This window comes from Rhinoraja longicauda, chromosome 1, assembly GCF_053455715.1.
Source record: "Rhinoraja longicauda isolate Sanriku21f chromosome 1, sRhiLon1.1, whole genome shotgun sequence".
NCBI classification, from domain to species: domain Eukaryota; kingdom Metazoa; phylum Chordata; class Chondrichthyes; order Rajiformes; family Arhynchobatidae; genus Rhinoraja; species Rhinoraja longicauda.
Genome location: NC_135953.1, coordinates 141,053,916 through 141,073,461, shown reverse-complemented (window position 1 = coordinate 141,073,461; position 19,546 = coordinate 141,053,916). Strand labels below are relative to the sequence as shown.

The 19,546-nt window shown below is 50.1% G+C and overlaps 1 protein-coding gene across 1 annotated transcript in view; it reads left to right on the top strand.

Moving 5' to 3' along the window:
• Nucleotides 1–19,546, top strand: part of LOC144597895 (protein phosphatase 3 catalytic subunit alpha) — a 168,834-nt gene that overhangs the window by 137,330 nt on the left and 11,958 nt on the right. Inside the window, exons 8-11 of the mRNA XM_078407663.1 lie at nt 340–465; nt 2,911–2,988; nt 12,285–12,369; nt 15,228–15,325. Of these exons, the coding sequence (XP_078263789.1) occupies nt 340–465; nt 2,911–2,988; nt 12,285–12,369; nt 15,228–15,325 (387 nt within the window). The remainder of the gene's footprint in view (nt 1–339; nt 466–2,910; nt 2,989–12,284; nt 12,370–15,227; nt 15,326–19,546) is intronic.

Genomic DNA, 19,546 nt, shown 5'->3' with positions numbered 1-19,546 from the left:
CACAGAGTGCTGGAGTAACTCAGCGGGTCAGGCAGCATCTCTGGAGAACATGGACACAGAGTGCTGGAGTAACTCAGCGGGTCAGGCAGCATCTCTGGAGAACATGGACTCAGAGTGCTGGAGTAACTCAGCGGGTCAGGCAGCATCTCTGGAGAACATGGACACAGAGTGCTGGAGTAACTCAGCGGATCTCTGGATCAAGACCCGAAACGTCACCCATTTCCTCTCTCCCGAGACGCTGCCTGTCCCGCTGAGTTACTCCTGCATTTTGTGTCTACCTTCGGTTTAAACCAGCTGTTTTTCCTATTGATTTTAATTGCGCTCTGTTTAACTTTCCAGCTGCGGTCCTGAAGTATGAGAACAACGTCATGAACATCAGACAGTTCAACTGCTCCCCACACCCGTACTGGCTGCCCAATTTCATGGACGTCTTCACCTGGTCCCTGCCCTTTGTTGGGGAGAAAGGTTAGTAACGTTGCCTCTTGCCTGGGCTGAGGAAGCACTGGGTTTTATTGACCAAAACAAAAATAAAAAAAATATTTACAATAATATGTACAGTATGAAAAAAATCAAAAACAAAACCCACCACCATAATACAACTCATAGAAACATAGAAACATTGAAAATAGGTGCAGGAGGATGGCATTTGGCCCTTCGAGCCAGCACCGCCATTCATTGTGATCATGGCTGATCATCCACAATCAGTACCCCGTGCCTGCCTTCTCCCCATATCCCTTGATACCACTAGCCCCTAGAGCTCCATCTAACTCTCTTTTAAATTCATCCAGTGAATTGGCCTCCACTGCCCTCTGTGGCAGAGAATTCCACAAATTCACAACTCTCTGGGTGAAAATGTTTTGTCTCACCTCAGTTTTAAATGGCCTCCCCTTTATTCTTAGACCGTGGCCCCTGGTTCTGGACTCCCCCAACATTGGGAACATTCTTTTCTGCATCTAGCTCGTCCAGTCCTTTTATAATTGTATACAGTTATAAAGTCAAACAAATATTCTTCAATACTAAATATACTATTATACAACTATTTCCCCATCCTTATTAAGGATGTATTCCACCCCTCGCAGTACCCAGCGGTCCCGGAAATCCCCCAGGGTGCCCGTGGACAGCGCGTAGTCCCTCTCTAACACCACCCGGGCACAAATATAACCCCAAGTATTTACCAGATACTTTTAATCTAGGTGCCTCACCGAGCAATATTGGGGTAAAACCTGTCACTGAGTGTCAGCAGGTGGTGCATCGGTAGAGTTGCTGCCTCCCAGCGCCAGAGACTCGGGCTCCATCCTGACTACGGGTGCGGTCTGCACGCAGTTTGGACGTTCTCCCCGTGATCACGTGGGTTTTCTCCGGGTGCTCTGGTTTCCTCCCACACTCCAAAGACGTACAAATGTATAGGTTATTTTGCTTCTGTAAATTGTAAATTGTCCCGAGTGTGTAAGGATAGCGCTAGTGTACGGAGACATCGTTGGTCGGCACGGACTCGGTGGGCCGAAGGGCCTGTTTCCATGCTGTATCTCTAATCTCTTAAACTATTACTGGTAATCAATGATTAGAAGTTTAGAGCTTGAAGGTTTGTTCATTGTAACTGCTCACCAGGGCCAGAGATCACAGAGCTGTGCAGCACAGAAACAGGCCCTTCTTTGACCACGCCGACCAACTAGGCACTCTAGGCTAGTGACAACGCCGAGCGCAGAAATATGTTTGCCTCGGGTTGCAAGTGCCAAATCAAGCAGCATGACTTAAAATTTGTCACGTTTATTTATTAGTTTAGTTTGTTATTATTGTCCCGTGTACTGTGCACTGTGGAAAGCATTTTTGTGCGTGCTATCCAGTCAGCGAAAGAATATTACATGATTACAATCAAGCCGTCCACAGTGTACAGATACAGGTTAAAGGGAATAAGGTTAGTGCAAAGTACAGTCCAATTACAGATAGTCCGAGGGTCTCCAATGAGGTAGATGGGAGGTCAGGACCGCTCTCTAGTTGGTGATAGGATGGTTCAGTTGCCTGATAACAGCTGGGAAGAAACTGTTCCTGAATCTGGAGATGTGTGTTTCCACACTCCTGTGTCTAATGTGCAAGTCTTGATCTAGATCTAGATCTGCATTTGGCCCATATCTAGGGCTGCCAACTATCTCACTCCCAAATAAGGGACGAAGGGTGATGTCACCGCCCCTTGCTGTGCTTTGGTGTTGGCCTCCGTTTGTGCTCCCTTAAAGACAGCTCCTCCATCTGTTGGCTCTCTGGGCGTACCTGCTAATACTAGAGCTTTGTTTGGTTTAGTTTAGAGATACAGCGTGGAAACATGCCCTTCGTCCCACTGAGTCCATGCCGACCAGTGATCCCCGCACACTAACAGGGACAATTTACAATTTTTATCAAAGACAATCAACCTACAAACCTAAGACCATAAGTTCACCAGAGCAGAATGAGGCCATTCAACCCATCAAGTCCACTCCGCCATTCAATCATGGCCGATCTATCTCTCCCTCTCAACCCCATTCTCCTGCCTTCTCCCCATAACCCCTGACACCCGCACTAATCAAGAACCTGTCAATCTCCACCTTAAAAATATCCATTGACTTGGCCTCCACTGAATTCCACAGATTCACCGCCTTCGGACTAAATGTCTGCACATTTTTGGAGTGTGGGAGGAAATCGGAGTACCCGGAGAAAACCCATGCAGTCCACGGGGAGAACGTACAAACTCCGCACAGACGGCAACCGTAGTCAGGATGGAACCCGGGTCTCCGGCGCTGCGAGGCAGCGACTCTAACGCTGCGCCACCGTGCCGCCACGGTGAGTTGTGGAACCAATGCTTGTGTGTTTTACTAACCCGTTTACTCTCTCTCTCCCTCTCCCTCTCCCTCTCCCTCTCCCTCTCTCTCTCTCTCCCAGTGACTGAGATGTTGGTCAACGTGCTGAGTATCTGCTCTGATGATGAACTGATGACGGAGGGAGACGACGGCTTTGATGGTGAGGAGTTATTGCCCCCCCACAAAACACAGGCCGCTCTTGCTTTTAAACCTTCCTCCCACAGCTTCCTGACAGCTAAACCAAAAACCCCTTCCATCTCTTTCTCATTAACAATTGTGTTCTACTCCTCCCCCCCCTCCACCTGTTTATCACCATAATTTATTGTCTAATTTTAATTTTCATCATTTCCCATTGATGCTTCGCATGGAAGGATTCATTTCTAACAGCCCTGCCACGTTAGCAACATAGAATAATCAATGAGCCAGAGCCGTAACTCTTGTTGGACAATTTGTGGTTTCGTCCTCACTGGAAACTGCTCCCAACGTCAGGAATGGCTTCCCAGAACTCAGGCTCTTCCCTGCATCTCATCACCTAGATCCTAGGAAGAACCTCCACGGGACACACACTTCCCACCAGCATAAGATCCGCATTAACCTTTGTAGATACGTTCATCAGTCATTGGAGCAGAATTAGGCCATTGAATCTACTCCGCCATTCAATCATGGCTGATCTATCTTTCCCTCTCAACCCCATTCCCCTGCCCTCTCCCCGTAACCCCTGACACCCGCACTAATCAAGAATCTGTCAATCTCCGCTTTAAAAATGCCCACTGACTCGGCCTCCACAGCCGTCTGTGGCAAAGAATCCCACAGATTCGCCACCCTCTGACTGAAGAAATTCCTCCTCCTCTTTCTAAAGGTGCGTCCTTTTATTTCTCGATGGGCTTGGAAGTAACTAAAAACAAATGAAAAATGAAATAGCATCAGAATGAGGAGCTCTGTAAGGAGCTGTGAGATGACCTGGCTGATTTGGGCCCTGCCATTTGTCCCACACCGCATTCACAGTGTGTCGAGAGCCATTTGGGCCCTGCCATTTGTCCCACACCACATTCACAGTGTGTCGAGCGAGAGCCATTTGCCTGAACCTGTCCTTAGACATTGGAGATACAGCATGGGTACAGGCCCACTGAGTCCACGCTGACCAGCGATCACCCCTTACACCAGCACTGTCCAACACACTTGCGACCATTTACAATTTACAGAAGCCAATTAACCTACAAACCCGCACGTCTTTGGAGTGTCGGTAGAAACCAGAGCACCCGGAGAAAACCCACGCGGTCACGGGGAGAACGTGCAAACTCCACACAGACAGCACCCGTAGTCGGGATGGAACCTGGGTCTCTGACGCATTTGAGGCAGCAACTCTACCGCTGAGCCACCGTGCCGCCCCCCATGCTCCAACTCCCCGATCTTTCCCCACACTCAAACAAAACTTACCTTTTCAGAAACTTTCCCAGGGAATCTTTTCTCCAAACTGGAAATATCAAAGACTAGAGGGGCAAAGTTTAAAGGAGATGTGGGGGCAAGTCCTTTTTTAGTGCAGAGGGTGTTGGCTGCCCTGAACTTGCTGCCAGGGGTGGTGTTGCGGGTAGTTTAGAGATACAGCGCGGAAACAGGCCCTTTGGCCCATCGTGTCCGCGCCGACCAGCGATCCCCGCACACTAACACTATCCTACACACACTAGGGACAATTTTTACATTTACCCAGCCAATTAACCTACAAACCTGCACGTCTTTGGAGTGTGGGAGGAAACCGAAGATCTCGGGGAAAACCCACGCAGGTCACGGGGAGAACGTACAAACTCCGTACAGACAGCACCCGTAGTCGGGATGGAACCCGGGTCTCCGGCGCTGCCTTCGCTGTAAGGCGGCAACTCTACCGCTGTGCCACCGTGCCGCAAGGATAAAACCGGTAGAAAGGATAAAAGCATTTGAGTTTTTTAGATAGGCCCATGGATATGCTGGTAATGGACGGAGATGGATCACGTGCAGGCTGCGGAGATTAATATACCTTGGCATCTTGTTCAGCACCGACATTGTTGGCCAAAGGGCCTGACCCTGTGCTGTACTGTTCTTTATCCTCAATTCTCTCTTTTTAACTCCAATTGAATTTGCTTCCAATAGACAATAAGTGCAGGAGGAGGCCATTCAGCCCTTCACGCCAACACCGCCATTCAATGTGATCATGGATGATCATCCACAATCAGTACCCCGTTCCTGCCTTCTCCCCATATCCCTTGACTCCACTATTTTTAAGAGCTCCATCTGACTCTCTTGAAAACATCCAGAGAATTGGCCTCCACTGCCTTCTGAGGCAGAGAATTCCACAGATTCACAACTCTCTGACTGAAAAAGTTTTTCCTCATCTCAGTTCTAAATGGCCTACCCCTTATTCTTAAACTGTGGCCCCTTGTTCTGGACTCCCCCAACATTGGGAACATGTTTCCTGCCTCTAGTGTGTCCAATCCCTTAATGATCTTATATGTTTCAATAAGATCCCCTCTCATCCTTCTAAATCCCAGTGTATACAAGCCTAGTCGCTCCAGTCTTTCAACATATGACAGTCCCGCCATCCCGGGAATTTCAGGCAAAGGCATACATACAGAAACAGGCCCTTCGGCCCACATGGCTCATGCCTACCAAGGTGGCATGCTAGACTAGTCCCACTTGCCTGCATTTGGTCCATCTGCTGCTGAACTCTTCCTGTCCGCAACCCAATCCGTTCCTGATGCCAACAGCTCGTTGTGTGGAAACATTCGTTCCCTCTGTTCATTCTCTTCGCTCCGTGTCTTCTGCTTGCCAACCCTCTCACAGGGTCTTCTGAATTTATGCTAGAAACCCCTGTTTTGTACCCCACTGTCACATAGAGGCACACAACATGGAAACCGGCCATACGCCCCAACTTGTCCATGCCGACCATCTAAGCTAGTCCAATTTGCCCACATTTGGCCCGTATCCCTCTAAACCTGTCCTACCCATGTATCCGTCCCAATCTGTCTTTTAAATGTTGCGATCGTCCCTGCCTCAACTACCTCCTCTGGCAGCTCGTTCCTTACACCCACCGCCCTCTGTGTGGAAAAGGTTGCCCCTCAGGTTCAGATTAAATCTTGCCCCTTTCACCTTAAACCTACGTTCTCCTGTTCTTGATTCCCCCCCCACTCTGGGAAGAGACTCTTGCCAATTCCTGCTATCGATTCCCCTGATGATTTTATACCCTGCTGTTAGATCCACAGCTCAGACTCCTGCATTCCAAGGAATAAAGTCCCAGCCTGCTCAACCTCGGGCCCTCGAGTCCCTGGTGACATCCTCGTTCCTTCACCTTCTGTGCTGCAAGAGTGGCCCTGGTTTCACTGGGCTCTACGCAGAACCAAACCCCCTTGAATCTGGTGCCGTTCGAGTGAGCTGTCCCTACACCTCACCTGCTTCTCAACTGCGCAGCGTCCACACTGTGGCAGCATTATTGCTAATCAGACCTGCAGCTAATGCGATTCCCCATGCGCATTATGTAGCAAACCCACCCCCCCCCAACCTTAGCTAGCTAGCATCAAAGGGCTAATTCTCGATCAAACTCATTTTATTTCAAGTGCCTTATTTCCATCAACTTTTTCTTTTCAATTTCCTTATCTAATTTGTTTCTTTTCTATCTCCACAGACTTTGGTTTTAATGCTTTTCCGTTGGTTCTGTCAGATATCTGTACCTGTGTTTTGTTCTCATTCTCCGAGCTTCCCCACTGACCTTTCTATCTCTTTATTTTCTGGATTGTGCCATGAGAAGAACACCTCATTCATGGCCAGAAGAAAGGTACAAACCAAGTGGCTTGTGAAGGGGAGAGCTGGTAGACACTCTGGCCCCATGTCCTTGTTTCTCGTGCACGATTTTCACCTCTGCAGGGCACAGTGTCCCCCACTCTCTACAACCCGAGCCCCGTGTGCAAGGAGGAGGGGAGGGGAGGGGAGGGGAGGGGAGGGGAGGGGTAGCGCCCAGCACGTCACCTGTTGCTACTTATGGAGAGGCTCTCATAACATGTCCGCAGATGAGATGGGTTGGCAGAACCTGTGCTGGTCTTTTGTCAACCTCTCTGCTTTTGTCTTCAGTAAAGCAAACCAAATGAGTTTACAGCCTAACAGAGTGCTGGGGTAACTCAGCGGGTCAGGCAGCATCTCTGGAGAACATGGACACAGAGTGCTGGAGTAACTCAGCGGCTCAGGCAGCATCTCTGGAGAACATGGACACAGAGTGCTGGAGTAACTCAGCGGGTCAGGCAGCATCTCTGGAGAACATGGACACAGAGTGCTGGAGTAACTCAGCAGGTCAGGCAGCATCTGTGGAGAACATGGACACAGAGTGCTGGAGTAACTCAGCGGGTCAGGCAGCATCTCTGGAGGACACGGACAGGCGACGTTTCGAGTGGAGACTGTAGACGGACCCCGACCCAAAATGTCACCTATCCATGTGCTCCAGAAATGCTGCCTGACCTGGCTGAGTTACTCCAGTACTTTTTGTGTCTTTTTTGGTAAACCAGCATCTGCAGTTCCTCGTGTCAATAGACAATAGGTGCAGGAGGAGGCCATTCGGCCCTTCGAGCCAGCACCACCATTCACCGTGATCATAGCTGATCATCCACAATCAGTACCCCATTCCTGCCTTCTCCCCATACCCCCTGACTCCGCTATCTTTAAGAGCTCTATCTAGCTCTCTCTTGAAAACATCCAGAGAATTGGCCTCCACTGCCTTCTGAGGCCGAGAATTCCACAGATTCACAACTCTCCGACTGAAAAAGTTTTTCCTCATCTTAGTTCTAAATGGCCTATCCCTTATTCTTAAACTGTGGCCCTTGGTTCTGGGCTCCCCCAACATTGGGAACATGTTTCCTGCCTCTAGCGTGTCCAATCCCTTAATAATCTTATATGTTTCAATAAGATCTCCTCTCATCCTTCAAAATTCTAGTGTGTACAAGCCCAGTCGCTCCATTCTTTCAACATACAACAGTCCCTCCATCCCGGGAATTAACCTGGTGAACCTACGCTGCACTCCCTCAATAGCAAGAATGTCCTTCCTCAAATTTGGAGACCAAAACTGCACACAGTACTCCAGGTGTGGGGAGGGATTGTCTGACCAAGTCATCAGCTATGGGGAGGGATTGTCTGGCCGAGCTGGCATTTGAAGTCTTTCCCCAACAACTCTTCCACCCTCGCCCCTCGGTCGCGTAGCCAAGGGCCAGCGTGAACAGTGAGTATAGGCAGGCACGGGGTGGGCTAGGGTATCAGTTCCAAGTCCAATATCTCTGCACAACACTCATCGTCAAGCAACCCTAAGCTGGAGTTGAGAAGGATGAGAGGGGGGGGGAACCTCATCGAAACTTACCGAACAGTGAAAGACCTGCATGGAGTGGATGTGGAGAGGATGTTTCCACTTGTGGGAGAGTCTAGGACCAGAGGGCACAGCCTCATAACAGAAGGAAGTACCTTTAGGAAGGAGATGAGGAGGAATTTCTTCAGTCAGAGGGTGGTGAATCTGCGGAATTCATTGTGGAGGCCAAGTCAATGGGTGTTTTTACAACAGGTTCTTGAATAGGACGGGAGTCAATGGTTACGGGGAGAAGGCAGGAGAATGGGGTTGAGAGGAAAGGATTGATCAGCCGCGATTGAATGGCGGAGTGGATTCGACGGGTCGAGTGGCCTAATTCTGCTCCTGTGACTTACGGACCCATGAAGTGAGAGCTTGGTTCTCATTCAGGGATGTGGAAGCTGAGACCGTTGTTGCTTTGTCACGGCCAGCTCAGCCCGGGATTTCCCCCAGTCTGTAGAGGTCTGGTGTACAGCGTGGGGCTTTGCTGCTCCACACTTTTCAGCTTCGTTTCGGCGACATGGAGAGCCACTTGTGAGGTCCCTGCTGGAAGAATGAGCCTTTAGCGGCCAGCACTGACAGTGCCACGTGTGTGTGAGCATTCCTGCCTCAGTCCGTGTCCCCCAAATGCTCCGGGGAATTGTGTAGAATTCCAGCAGGCATACGAGGAAAGATTGGAAAGACTGGGCTTGTATCCACTGGAGTTTAGAGGGATGAGAGGGGATCTTATAGAGACGTACAAAATTATAAAAGGACTGCACAAGCTAGATGCAGGAAAAATGTTCCCAATGTTGGGGGAGTCCAGAACCAGGGGCCACACAGTCTAAGAATAAAGGGGAGGCCATTTAAAGCTGAGGTGAGAAAAAAACATTTCCACCCAGAGAGTTGTGAATTTGTGGAATTCTCTGCCATAGAGGGCAGTGAAGGCCAATTCTCTGGATGAATTTAAAAGAGAGTTAGATAGAGCTCTAGGGGCTAGTGGAATCAAGGGATGTGGGGAGAAGGCAGGCACGGGTTACTGATTATGGATGATCAGCCATGATCACAATGAATGGCGGTGCTGGCTGGAAGGGCCAAATGGCCTCCTCCTGCACCTATATTCTATGTTTCTATGTAACTCCACCCGTAGTCAGTATTGTACGCGGGTCTCGTCTCTGCCGCTGTGAGGAAGCAATTCTACCACTGCGCCACTGCGCTGCTCTTTGGCTGGTTTCTCTCCAGTTTCTATCTCTTCTCCCTATTTCCCACGAACCACCTTGTCTCCCACCACTCACGTACTAATTTCTCACCATTCATAAAACATTCTTGTCCATTCGTCCCTTCCCACTACATCTCATATATCACCACGTCATCCTACAGTCACCAAACTCCATTCACCTCCTGGCCTTCGTTTACCGTACACTTCCTTCCACTCCGTTCACTTGCCGTCAGCAACATTGGATACTCTCCGGCCTCTCATTCAGGGCATTAATAATATTGTCAAATATCTGATACTCATCAAGACCTGTAGTGCCCCACCAGTAGCCACCTGAAGCAGGATGTGTTAGTTCCCAGAAGAAGGCACAGAGTGCTGGAGTAACTCAGAGGGTCAGGCAGAATCTCTGGAGAACATGGACACAGAGTGCTGGAGTAACTCAGCGGGACAGGCAGCATCTCTGGAGAACATGGACACAGAGTGCTGGAGTAACTCAGTGGGTCAGGCAGCATCTCTGGAGATCATGGACACAGAGTGCTGGAGTAACTCAGCGGGTCAGGCAGCATCTCTGGAGATCATGGACACAGAGTGCTGGAGTAACTCAGTGGGTCAGGCAGCATCTCTGGAGATCATGGACACAGAGTGCTGGAGACCGCACCTGAAGTATTGTGTGCAATTTTGGTCTCCTAATTTGGGGAAGGACATTCTTGCTATTGAGGGAGTGCAGCGTAGGTTCATGAGGTGAATTCCCGGGATGGCGGGACTGACATATGATGAAAGAATGGGTCGACAGAGCTTGTATTCACTGGAATTTGGAACGATGAGAGGGGATCTTATCGAAACATATAAAATTCTTAAAAGATTGGACTGGCTAGATGCAGGAAAAATGTTCCTGATGTTGGGTCCAGAACCAGGGGTCACAGTTTAAGAATAAGGGGAGGCCATTTAAGGCTGAGACGAGTAAACCTTCTTCATCCAGAGAGTTGTGAATCTGTGGAATTCTCTGCCACAGAAGGCAGTGGAGGCCAATTCACTGGATGTTTTCAAGAGATAGTTAGATTGAGCTCTTAGGGCTAAAGGAATCAAGGGATATGGGGAAAAAGCAGGAACGTGGTACTGATTGTGGATGATCAGCCATGATCATATTGAATGGCGGTGCTGGCTCGAAGGGCCGAATTGCTCCTATTTTTCTATGTTTCTATGGATAACAAGGACACAGAGTGTTGGAGTTACTCAGCGGATCAGGCAGCATCTCTGGAGAACATGGACACAGAGTGCTGGAGTAACTCAGCGGGTCGGGAAACATCTCGAAAGAACCTGGATCGGCGATGTTTCGGCTTGGGACCCTTCTTCTTTACCCTAGAAACCAGCATCTGCAGTTGCTTCCTACACATTCTCCAGAGATGCTGCCTGACCCGCTGAGTTACTCCAGCACTCTGTGTCCATGTTCTCCAGAGATGCTGCCTGACCCGCTGAGTTACTCCAGCACTCTGTGTCCATGTTCTCCAGAGATGCTGCCTGACCCGCTGAGTTACTCCAGCACTCTGTGTCCATGTTCTCCAGAGATGCTGCCTGACCCGCTGAGTTACTCCAGCACTCTGTGTCATTTTCATAACGGTAAATGCTTTACGGGTTGCAGGGGTGAATAATTTTAGTGCCGTAGGATTGTTGATAACTATTTGATTTTGTGTCCCAAACCAAAACATATGGGGAGAAGGCAGGCACGGGTTACTGATTGTGGATGATCAGCCATGTTCACAATGAATGGCGGTGCTGGCTCAAAGGGCCAAATGGCCTCCTCCTGCACCTTTTTTCTATGTTTCTATTACCTATCCATGTTCTCTGGAGATGCTGCCTGATCAGCTGAGTTACTCCTGCACTCTGTGTCTTTTTTTTGTGGAAACCAGCATCTGCAGTTCCTTGTTTCTACAGTAAGCAGCAGATTGGACAGCATCGATCACTGTGTTGATCATTGTAAAATTGCCTCCCCCTCGTATGGCACAAGATGTCTTGATTTGTGTGCAGGGCAAGAGTGGAACAGTAGTAATGCAAGCGATGGAGTGTAATGAGATCCCGCACTGCAACCGAGGCACTTTATTACAGAGACCTTACATTTTGCAATCTAGTTTGCCCTGTCCACAGTGAGGAAATGAGAAGAGGGAATGTCGGACCAGTGTGTGTGTGCTGGGTGCACGAGGTGTCGTCAGGGTCTCACCTATGCATGGACGCCTGTCCTCAACTCCTCTTTGCTGCAACTTTGCAAATTCTGTTTGTTGGAGTGATGCCACCTACAGCCTAACACTGAATGTTGTGTGTGTATGTGGGCACGTGTGTTTGTGTACCACTGCGTGTGTGTGTGCATGCCAGTGTGTTGGTGTTCACGCACACCAGGCATGTATATGTGTGTGCACATGTTAGTGTGTGTGCGTGCGTGTGTATTTGAGGGTGTGTATGTGCGTGCGCGCGTGTGAGTGTGTGTGAGTGCGTACGCGTGTGTGTGTGTGCCAGCACACATGTGAGTGTGTTTGTGTGCGCGTGTGTGTGCCAGCAGAGCACACATGTGAGTGTGTTTGTGTGCGCGTGTGTGAGTGTGTGCCAGCATGCATGTGAGTGCGTTTGAGTGTGTGTGCGCGTGTGATTATGTGAGTGCATTTGCGCATGTGTGTGAGCGCTCGTGTGCGTGCGTGCGCCAGAGTGTGTGCCAGAAGACATGTGAGTGCATTTGAGTGTGTGAGTGTTCACATGTGAGTGCGTTTGAGTGTGTGAGTGTACACATGTGAGTGCGTTTGAGTGTATGTGCGCTCACGCGTATGCACGAGTGTGTGTGTGTGTGTGTGCACGTGTGTGAGTGTGCGTGCGTGTGTCAGTGAAGCCGATGAAGGAATCAGACACTGACTCGCTCGTGTTTTGCCAGTTGCCTCTGCAGCAGCCCGTAAAGAGGTGATTCGGAACAAGATTCGAGCGATTGGAAAGATGGCCAAGATGTTTTCTGTCCTCCGGTAAGTGTCCAGGGTGTTTTGGCCACTGCTTGGGCTATCAGTGGCTCAGGGTGGAAGGGAGAGTATGTGCTCAGTGTTTCTCTCCCCTTGTTTTGTACCACACTCCCCTGGGCTAGACCCGAGCTGCAGTGCCATCTCCAGCAGTTAGAATGGAAATTGTCAATGAGTTTTCACATTTGGAACTACTTACTGTTAGTTTACGAGATACAGCGTGGAAACAGGCCATTCAGCCTACCAAGTCTGTGCCGACCAGCAATCACCCCGTACACTAACACTATCCTACACACACTAGGGACAATTTACAATTTACAGAAGCCAATTAACCTATAAGTATTTGGGAACCCGGAGAAAACCCACGCAGGTCACGGGGAGAACGTGCAAACTCCGTACAGACAGCACCCGTAGTGGGGATAGAACCCGGGTCTCCGGTGCAGTAAGGCAGCAACTCTACCGCTGCGCCACTGTTAGGCCCTCATCTTAGTCCCAAACAGCCGTTCCCTTATTGTGTAACTGTGTCCCCGGTCAGGAGAAACATCCTCCCTGTGTACATATTACACCTTCTAAAGTCCAGGGATCACAGTGCCAGGCTGCTCCATCGTTAAGCTGGAAAGAATGCAGCGAACATTTACGAGGAGGTTCTGGGTTTAGTTTAGTTTAGATACAAGCACGGAAACAGGCCCTTTGGCCCAACGAACCCACACCAACCACCGTTCCCCGCACACTAACACTACCCGACACACTAGGGACAATTTACAGAAGCCAAATAACCGATCGAACTTGTACGTCTTTGGAGTGCGGGAGGAAACCAAAGCACCCGGAGAAAGCCCACGCGGTCACGGGGAGAACGTACAAACTCCGTACAGACAGCACCCGTGACCAGGATGGAACCCGGGTCTCTGGAGCTGAGAGGCAGCAACTCTACCGCTGCGCCACGGTGCCGCACAAACCGCAGATGCTCAGTGACAAGTTTTACCTCAATATTGCCCGGTGAGGCATCTAGATTAAAAGTGTCTTACAAATACAACAATTATTATTTTGCTGCTCCAGTCCTAACTATCTTTGCTGTTCAACGTGCCAAGGCAGCCAGTTTTAAAGTCCAGCAAGCTACCACTAACATCCAGTAATGTATAACAACAGTGGAGTATGTAAATCAACAAACTGCTCCTTGTGTAAAACACAGTGCTGGAGAAACTCAGCAAGTCAGGCTGCATCTCAGAACTTCATAGGTCATAGGAGCACAATGAGGCCATTCAGCCCATCGAGTCTACTCCACCATTTAATCACGGCTGGTCTATCTTTCCCTCACAACCCCATTCTCCTGCCTTCTCTCCCTAAACCCATGACACCCGCACGAATCAAGAATCTGTCAATCTCCGCTTTAAAATTATCCATTGGCTTGGCCTCCACAGCCGTCTGTGGCATTGAATTCCACAGATTCCAAAGATTATCCATTTTTAGTTCAGTGATACAGCGCGGAAACAGGCCCTTCGGCCCACCGAGTCCGCACTGACCAGCGACCATCCCGTACACTAGCACTATCCAACACACTAGGGACAATTTACAATTTACAGAAGCCAATTAACCTCCAAACCTGCACGTCTTTGGAGTGCGGGAGGAAACCGGAGCACCCTGAGAAAACCCACGGGGTCGCAGGGAGAACATGCAAACTCCGTACAGACAGCACCCAGGGTCTCTGATGCTGTGAGGCGGCAACTCTACCACTGTGCCCGCCCGATGTTCTGGTCAAGTTATCCCTCTTTCCTGAGCAAACTGCGGTCCCCGGTCATAGACAATAGACAATAGGTGCAGGAGGATTGGCCTCCACTGCCTTCTGAGGCAGAGAATTCCACAGATTCACAACTCTCTGACAATAGACAATAGACAATAGGTGCAGGAGGAGGCCATTCAGCCCTTCGAGCCAGCACCGCCATTCAATGCGATCATGGCTGATCACTCTCAATCAGTACCCCGTTCCTGCCTTCTCCCCATACCCCCTCACTCCGCTATCCTTAAGAGCTCTATCCAGCTCTCTCTTGAAAGCATCCAACGAACTGGCCTCCACTGCCTTCTGAGGCAGAGAATTCCACACCTTCACCACTCTCTGACTGAAAAAGTTCTTCCTCATCTCCGTTCTAAATGGCCTACCCCTTATTCTTAAACTGTGGCCCCTTGTTCTGGACTCCCCCAACATTGGGAACATGTTTCCTGCCTCTAATGTGTCCAATCCCCTAATTATCTTATATGTTTCAATAAGATCCCCCCTCATCCTTCTAAATTCCAGTGTATACAAGCCCAATCGCTCCAGCCTTTCAACATACGACAGTCCTGCCATTCCAGGAATTAACCTAGTGAACCTACGCTGCACGCCCTCCATAGCAAGAATATCCTTCCTCAAATTTGGAGACCAAAACTGCACACAGTACTTCAGGTGTAGTCTCACCAGGGCCCGGTACAACTGTAGAAGGACCTCTTTGCTCCTATACTCAACTCCTCTTGTTATGAAGGCCAACATTCCATTGGTTTTCTTCACTGCCTGCTGTACCTGCATGCTTCCTTTCATTGACTGATGCACTAGGACACCCAGATCTTGTTGAACTCCCTCATCTCCGTTCTAAATGGCCTACTCCTTATTCTAAAACTGTGGCCCCTGGTTCTGGACTCCCCCAACATTGGGAACATGTTTCCTGCCTCTAACGTGTCCAACCCCTTAATAATCTTATACGTTTCGATAAGATCGTGTGGTGGCGTGCTGTGCCCGGACTGGCGCCAGGTCTGGGGGTGACATGCTCGGGACGGTCTGTGTTGTGTCCGTGCGGGCGGTTTCTGCGGGTAACGGCGGGGTTGGTGTTATTTTGCAGGGAGGAGAGCGAGAGTGTGCTGACGCTGAAGGGACTGACCCCCACAGGCATGCTGCCCAGCGGAGTGTTGGCCGGGGGCAAGCAAACCCTTCAAAGTGGTAAGAGCCAGATTCCTTCCTCCTGCTGTGTTGATGAGTGGCACCCCTCTCACCAATCCGTTTGCTGCCAGTCTTTTCCCACTGGCCACAATGTTCCAATTCTGGTAATGGCCGGCACAAGAACAGACTGAATTCATGGCTTCCCCCTGGGTTACAAGATCCAGGAGCAGAATTAGGCCATTCGGCCCATCAAGCCCACTCCGCCATTCAATCAATCCTCCGCAGATCCATCTTCCCCTCTCAACCCCATTCTCCTGCCTTCTCCCCGTAACCCCTGACACCCACACGGATCAAGAATCTGTCAAAGGTAGACACAAAATGCTGGAGTAACTCAGTGGGTCAGGCAGCATCTCGGGAGGGAAGGAATGGGTGACGTTTCAGGTGGAGACCCTTCTTCAAACTCTGCTTTAAAAGCTTTAAAAGAGATCTTCTGGAAATCTCCGCTTAAAAAATATACATTGACTTGGCCTCCACAGCCGTCTGTGGCAAAGGATCCCACAGATTCACCACCCTCTGACTGAAGAAACTCCTCCTCATCTCCTTTCTTAAGATACATCCTTTAATTCTGAGGCTGTGCCCTCTGGCCCTAGACTCTCCCACTAGTGGAAACATCCTCTCCACATCCACTCTATCCAGGCCTTTCACTAATCATAAGAGTAGTTACTCGTAGACACAGAATGCTGGAGTAACTCAGCGGGTCAGGCAGCATCTCTGGAGAACATGGACACAGAGTGCTGGAGTAACTCAGCGGGTCAGGCAGCATCTCTGGAGGACACGGACACAGTGCTGGAGTAACTCAGCGGGTCAGGCAGCATCTCTGGAGAACACGGACACAGAGTGCTGGAGTAACTCAGCGGGTCAGGCAGCATCTCTGGAGAACATGGACACAGAGAGCTGGAGTAACTCAGCGGGTCAGGCAGCATCTCTGGAGAACACGGACACAGAGTGCTGGAGTAACTCAGCGGGTCAGGCAGCATCTCTGGAGAACATGGACACAGAGAGCTGGAGTAACTCAGCGGGTCAGGCAGCATCTCTGGAGAACATGGACACAGAGTGCTGGAGTAACTCAGCGGCTCAGGCAGCATCTCTGGAGAACATGGATGGGTGACGTTTCAGGCCAGGACCCTTGTTCAGACCATTTCCTCCAGGTGTTTATCTCCAGACAGCACGTTGTGTTTGACCACATGCAGGGTGTTGGAACTCACGGCGATAACTAGCCCAGAGAACGGCAAGCTGCAGCAACTGTGCGCCAGAGGCCCGGCTGTGATCCTGACCCGTCGTTAGCCGCGTGCTGCAGTAACCGTTGTTTGTCGCGTGTGGTGGTCGTGTGTTACTGTCAGTGACTTTACTGCGGGGCGCAGCTAACTACATGACCGTGAGGGTCCGGGAGTGGCGTTCTCCTGCCCCTGCACAGTGCTGTGTGAGCCTCTTGAAGGGCAGATAGATGACCAGGGGGTGGGCTGTCCTGGCACAGTACCCCTGGAGTGCTGATGGAACTGACTCTGAACCCCGCTGTTCAACCCCCCACCCACACCGGCCATTACCCAGAAGGAACTTTGTTTCAAATAATATTTTTAAATTTATCCCAAACAATTTTTAAAGTCCTTCAGCACATTGGTGAGAGTGTCGGTGTGTACCTTCTTTGTTGATCTTTAGGGCTGCTAATTTTTACTTGATGTAAGAAATATTTAAGAGCAACAGCTTGGTCGTAGTACAAATTGGACTAAATTATTCCCGTTGTAAACTTTGCTTGATAATCTGGCATTTTCAATTGCCTTAAAATACTTTTTCTTTTTAAATTCCTTAGTATTAGCAGCCCTACAGTTAATATTTCGGACTTACATGGTTTGATAATGATGTATTTAATGGGTACCGTCTATATGATTCATGAACGCTTTGTGTTATCGTTATTCTCCCAGTGTCCAAGCCTTAGCATAAGAGGTTCATGGAAAAAATGGATATCCCTGAACTGCCTTTTCATTCGGAAACACAAATCTGTTTGGCCTGTCATTTTCACTTATAAAATTATAAAATCTTCAAAAGATCATCAAGACCCAAATTTAAACAAAAGGTACAACATAATTTTCTACTACCTAAATGGAGGATACGCTTGTGGCCGCACGCCACCTGATTGATTTTGCCCTTTTTTTGGTTCAAGAATATTTGTGAAGGAATATTTCCTGCACCCAGTCCCAGTTCTGCAGCCGTGCAGTAATTCAGAGAGCTCGCCCCCTCGGTACCAGCTTGTAATCAGCTCAAAGACAGACACAAAGTGCTGCATCAACTCAGCGGGTCAGGCAACATCTCTGGAGAAACAGGATGGGGGACGCATTGGGTCGGGACTAGGGTTGCCAACTGTCCCATATTAGCCGGGACATCCGTATTTTGGGCTAAATTGGTTTGTCCCATACAGGACCGCCCTTGTCCCATATTAGGCCCGGGGGGGCGGGCTGTTGACCCGGACAGTGTAGGCCCGGACAGTGTAGACCCGGACAGTGTAGGCCCGGACAGTGTAGACCCGGACAGTGTAGGCCCGGACAGTGTAGGCCCGGACAGTGTAGGCCCGAACAGTGTAGAGCCAGGCAGTGTAGGCCCGGACAGTGTAGGCCCGGACAGTGTAGGCCCAGACTGTGTAGGCCCAAACAGTGTAGGCCCGGACAGTGTAGGCCCAGACAGTGTAGGTCCGGACAGTGTAGGTCCGGATAGTGTAGGGCCGGAGGCCCGGGTGCCGCATAAAGGAGGTTGCATAGCAACCCGCCTCAGGCCTGGGCTGCCGCCATTGGTGGGGCGGGAGCACGTGGCCGCTGGCTGGGGTGAGGTCACGTGGGGCGCGGGGCGGTGACGTCACCGTGTCCCTTATTTGGGAGTGAGATAGTTGGCGCCCCTAGTCGGGAGTAAGGGGTGGGGAGGTGAAGGGCTGGAGGCGCGAAAAGACCAGGATCAATCAGGGCCGGCAACAAATGAACTCGGGCAAGGTGGTGCCCTGGTAGGCCCATTGCTGGTTCGGGAAGGTGTGATCTCAAGATAGATACAATGTGGAGAACTGTGGAACTGGTTAAACGACAGGATGGAGGAAGGGGGCAAAAGGGGTGTGAGTGGAAGTCATTTAAAATTAGAGAATTCAACGTTCATACCGCTGGGTTGTAAGCTACCCAAGCAGAATATGAGGTGCTGTTGCTCCAATCTGCGTGTGGCCTCACTCTGGCAATGTAAGAGACCCAGGACAGAAGGGTCAGTGTGGGAAGGCGAAAGGGAGTTAAAATGGCTGGCAACTGGGAGATCCAGCAAGCCTTGGAGGACCGAGCGCAAGTGTTCAGCGAAACGGTCACCGAGTCTACGCTTGGTCTCACCGATGTACAGAAGGCCACATTGGGAACAATGGATGCAGTTAGGGTTGCCAACTGTCCCGTATTAGCCGGGACATCCCCTATATTGGGCTAAATTGGTTTGTCCTGTACGGGACTGCCCTTGTCCCGTATTAGGCTCGGGGGGCGCTGTAGGCCCAGACATTGTAGGCCCGGACACTGTAGGCCCGGTCAGTGTTGGCCCGGGGGCCGCTGTAGGCCCGGACACTGTAGGCCCGAGGGCCGCTGTAGGTCCGGACAGTCTAGGTATGGAGGCCCGGGCACCGCCTAACGGAGGTTGCGTAGCAACCCGCCTCCTGGCCCGGGCGGTCACCATTGGTGGAGCGGGAGCATGTGACCGCTGGCTGGGTGAGGTCACGAGGGGCAGTGACGTCACCTTGTCCTTTATTTGGGAGTGAGAAAGTTGGCACCCCTAGGTGCAGTGGATATTTTGTTTCTCCAGTAAAGTTAAATGAGGAAAGATAAGAGTTAGTGTTTGGGAATGTAACTTTAAAGGGGTGACACTGTATCCATTAGCGTTTGTTTGCCTGCAATGCTCAAAGTTTAAGCTGTTCGTTTTAACGCTGTATTGTTTACAACAGTTAAAGAGACACTGGCAACTCGAGTAAAATATTTATACAGTTCTGTGAGGGAAATATCTGCCCTTAACCTGGCTGAGAGATTATCCTCTTCAAGTCTGCCCATTTATTTCCCATATATTAATCTTCATCTTAAAATAGTTTAGTTTAGTTTAGAGATACAGTGCGGAAACAGGCCCTTCGGCCCACCGGGTCCGCGCCGACCAGCGATCCCCGCACATTAGCACTATCCTACACACACTAGGGACAATTTTCACATTTACCAAGCCAATTAACCT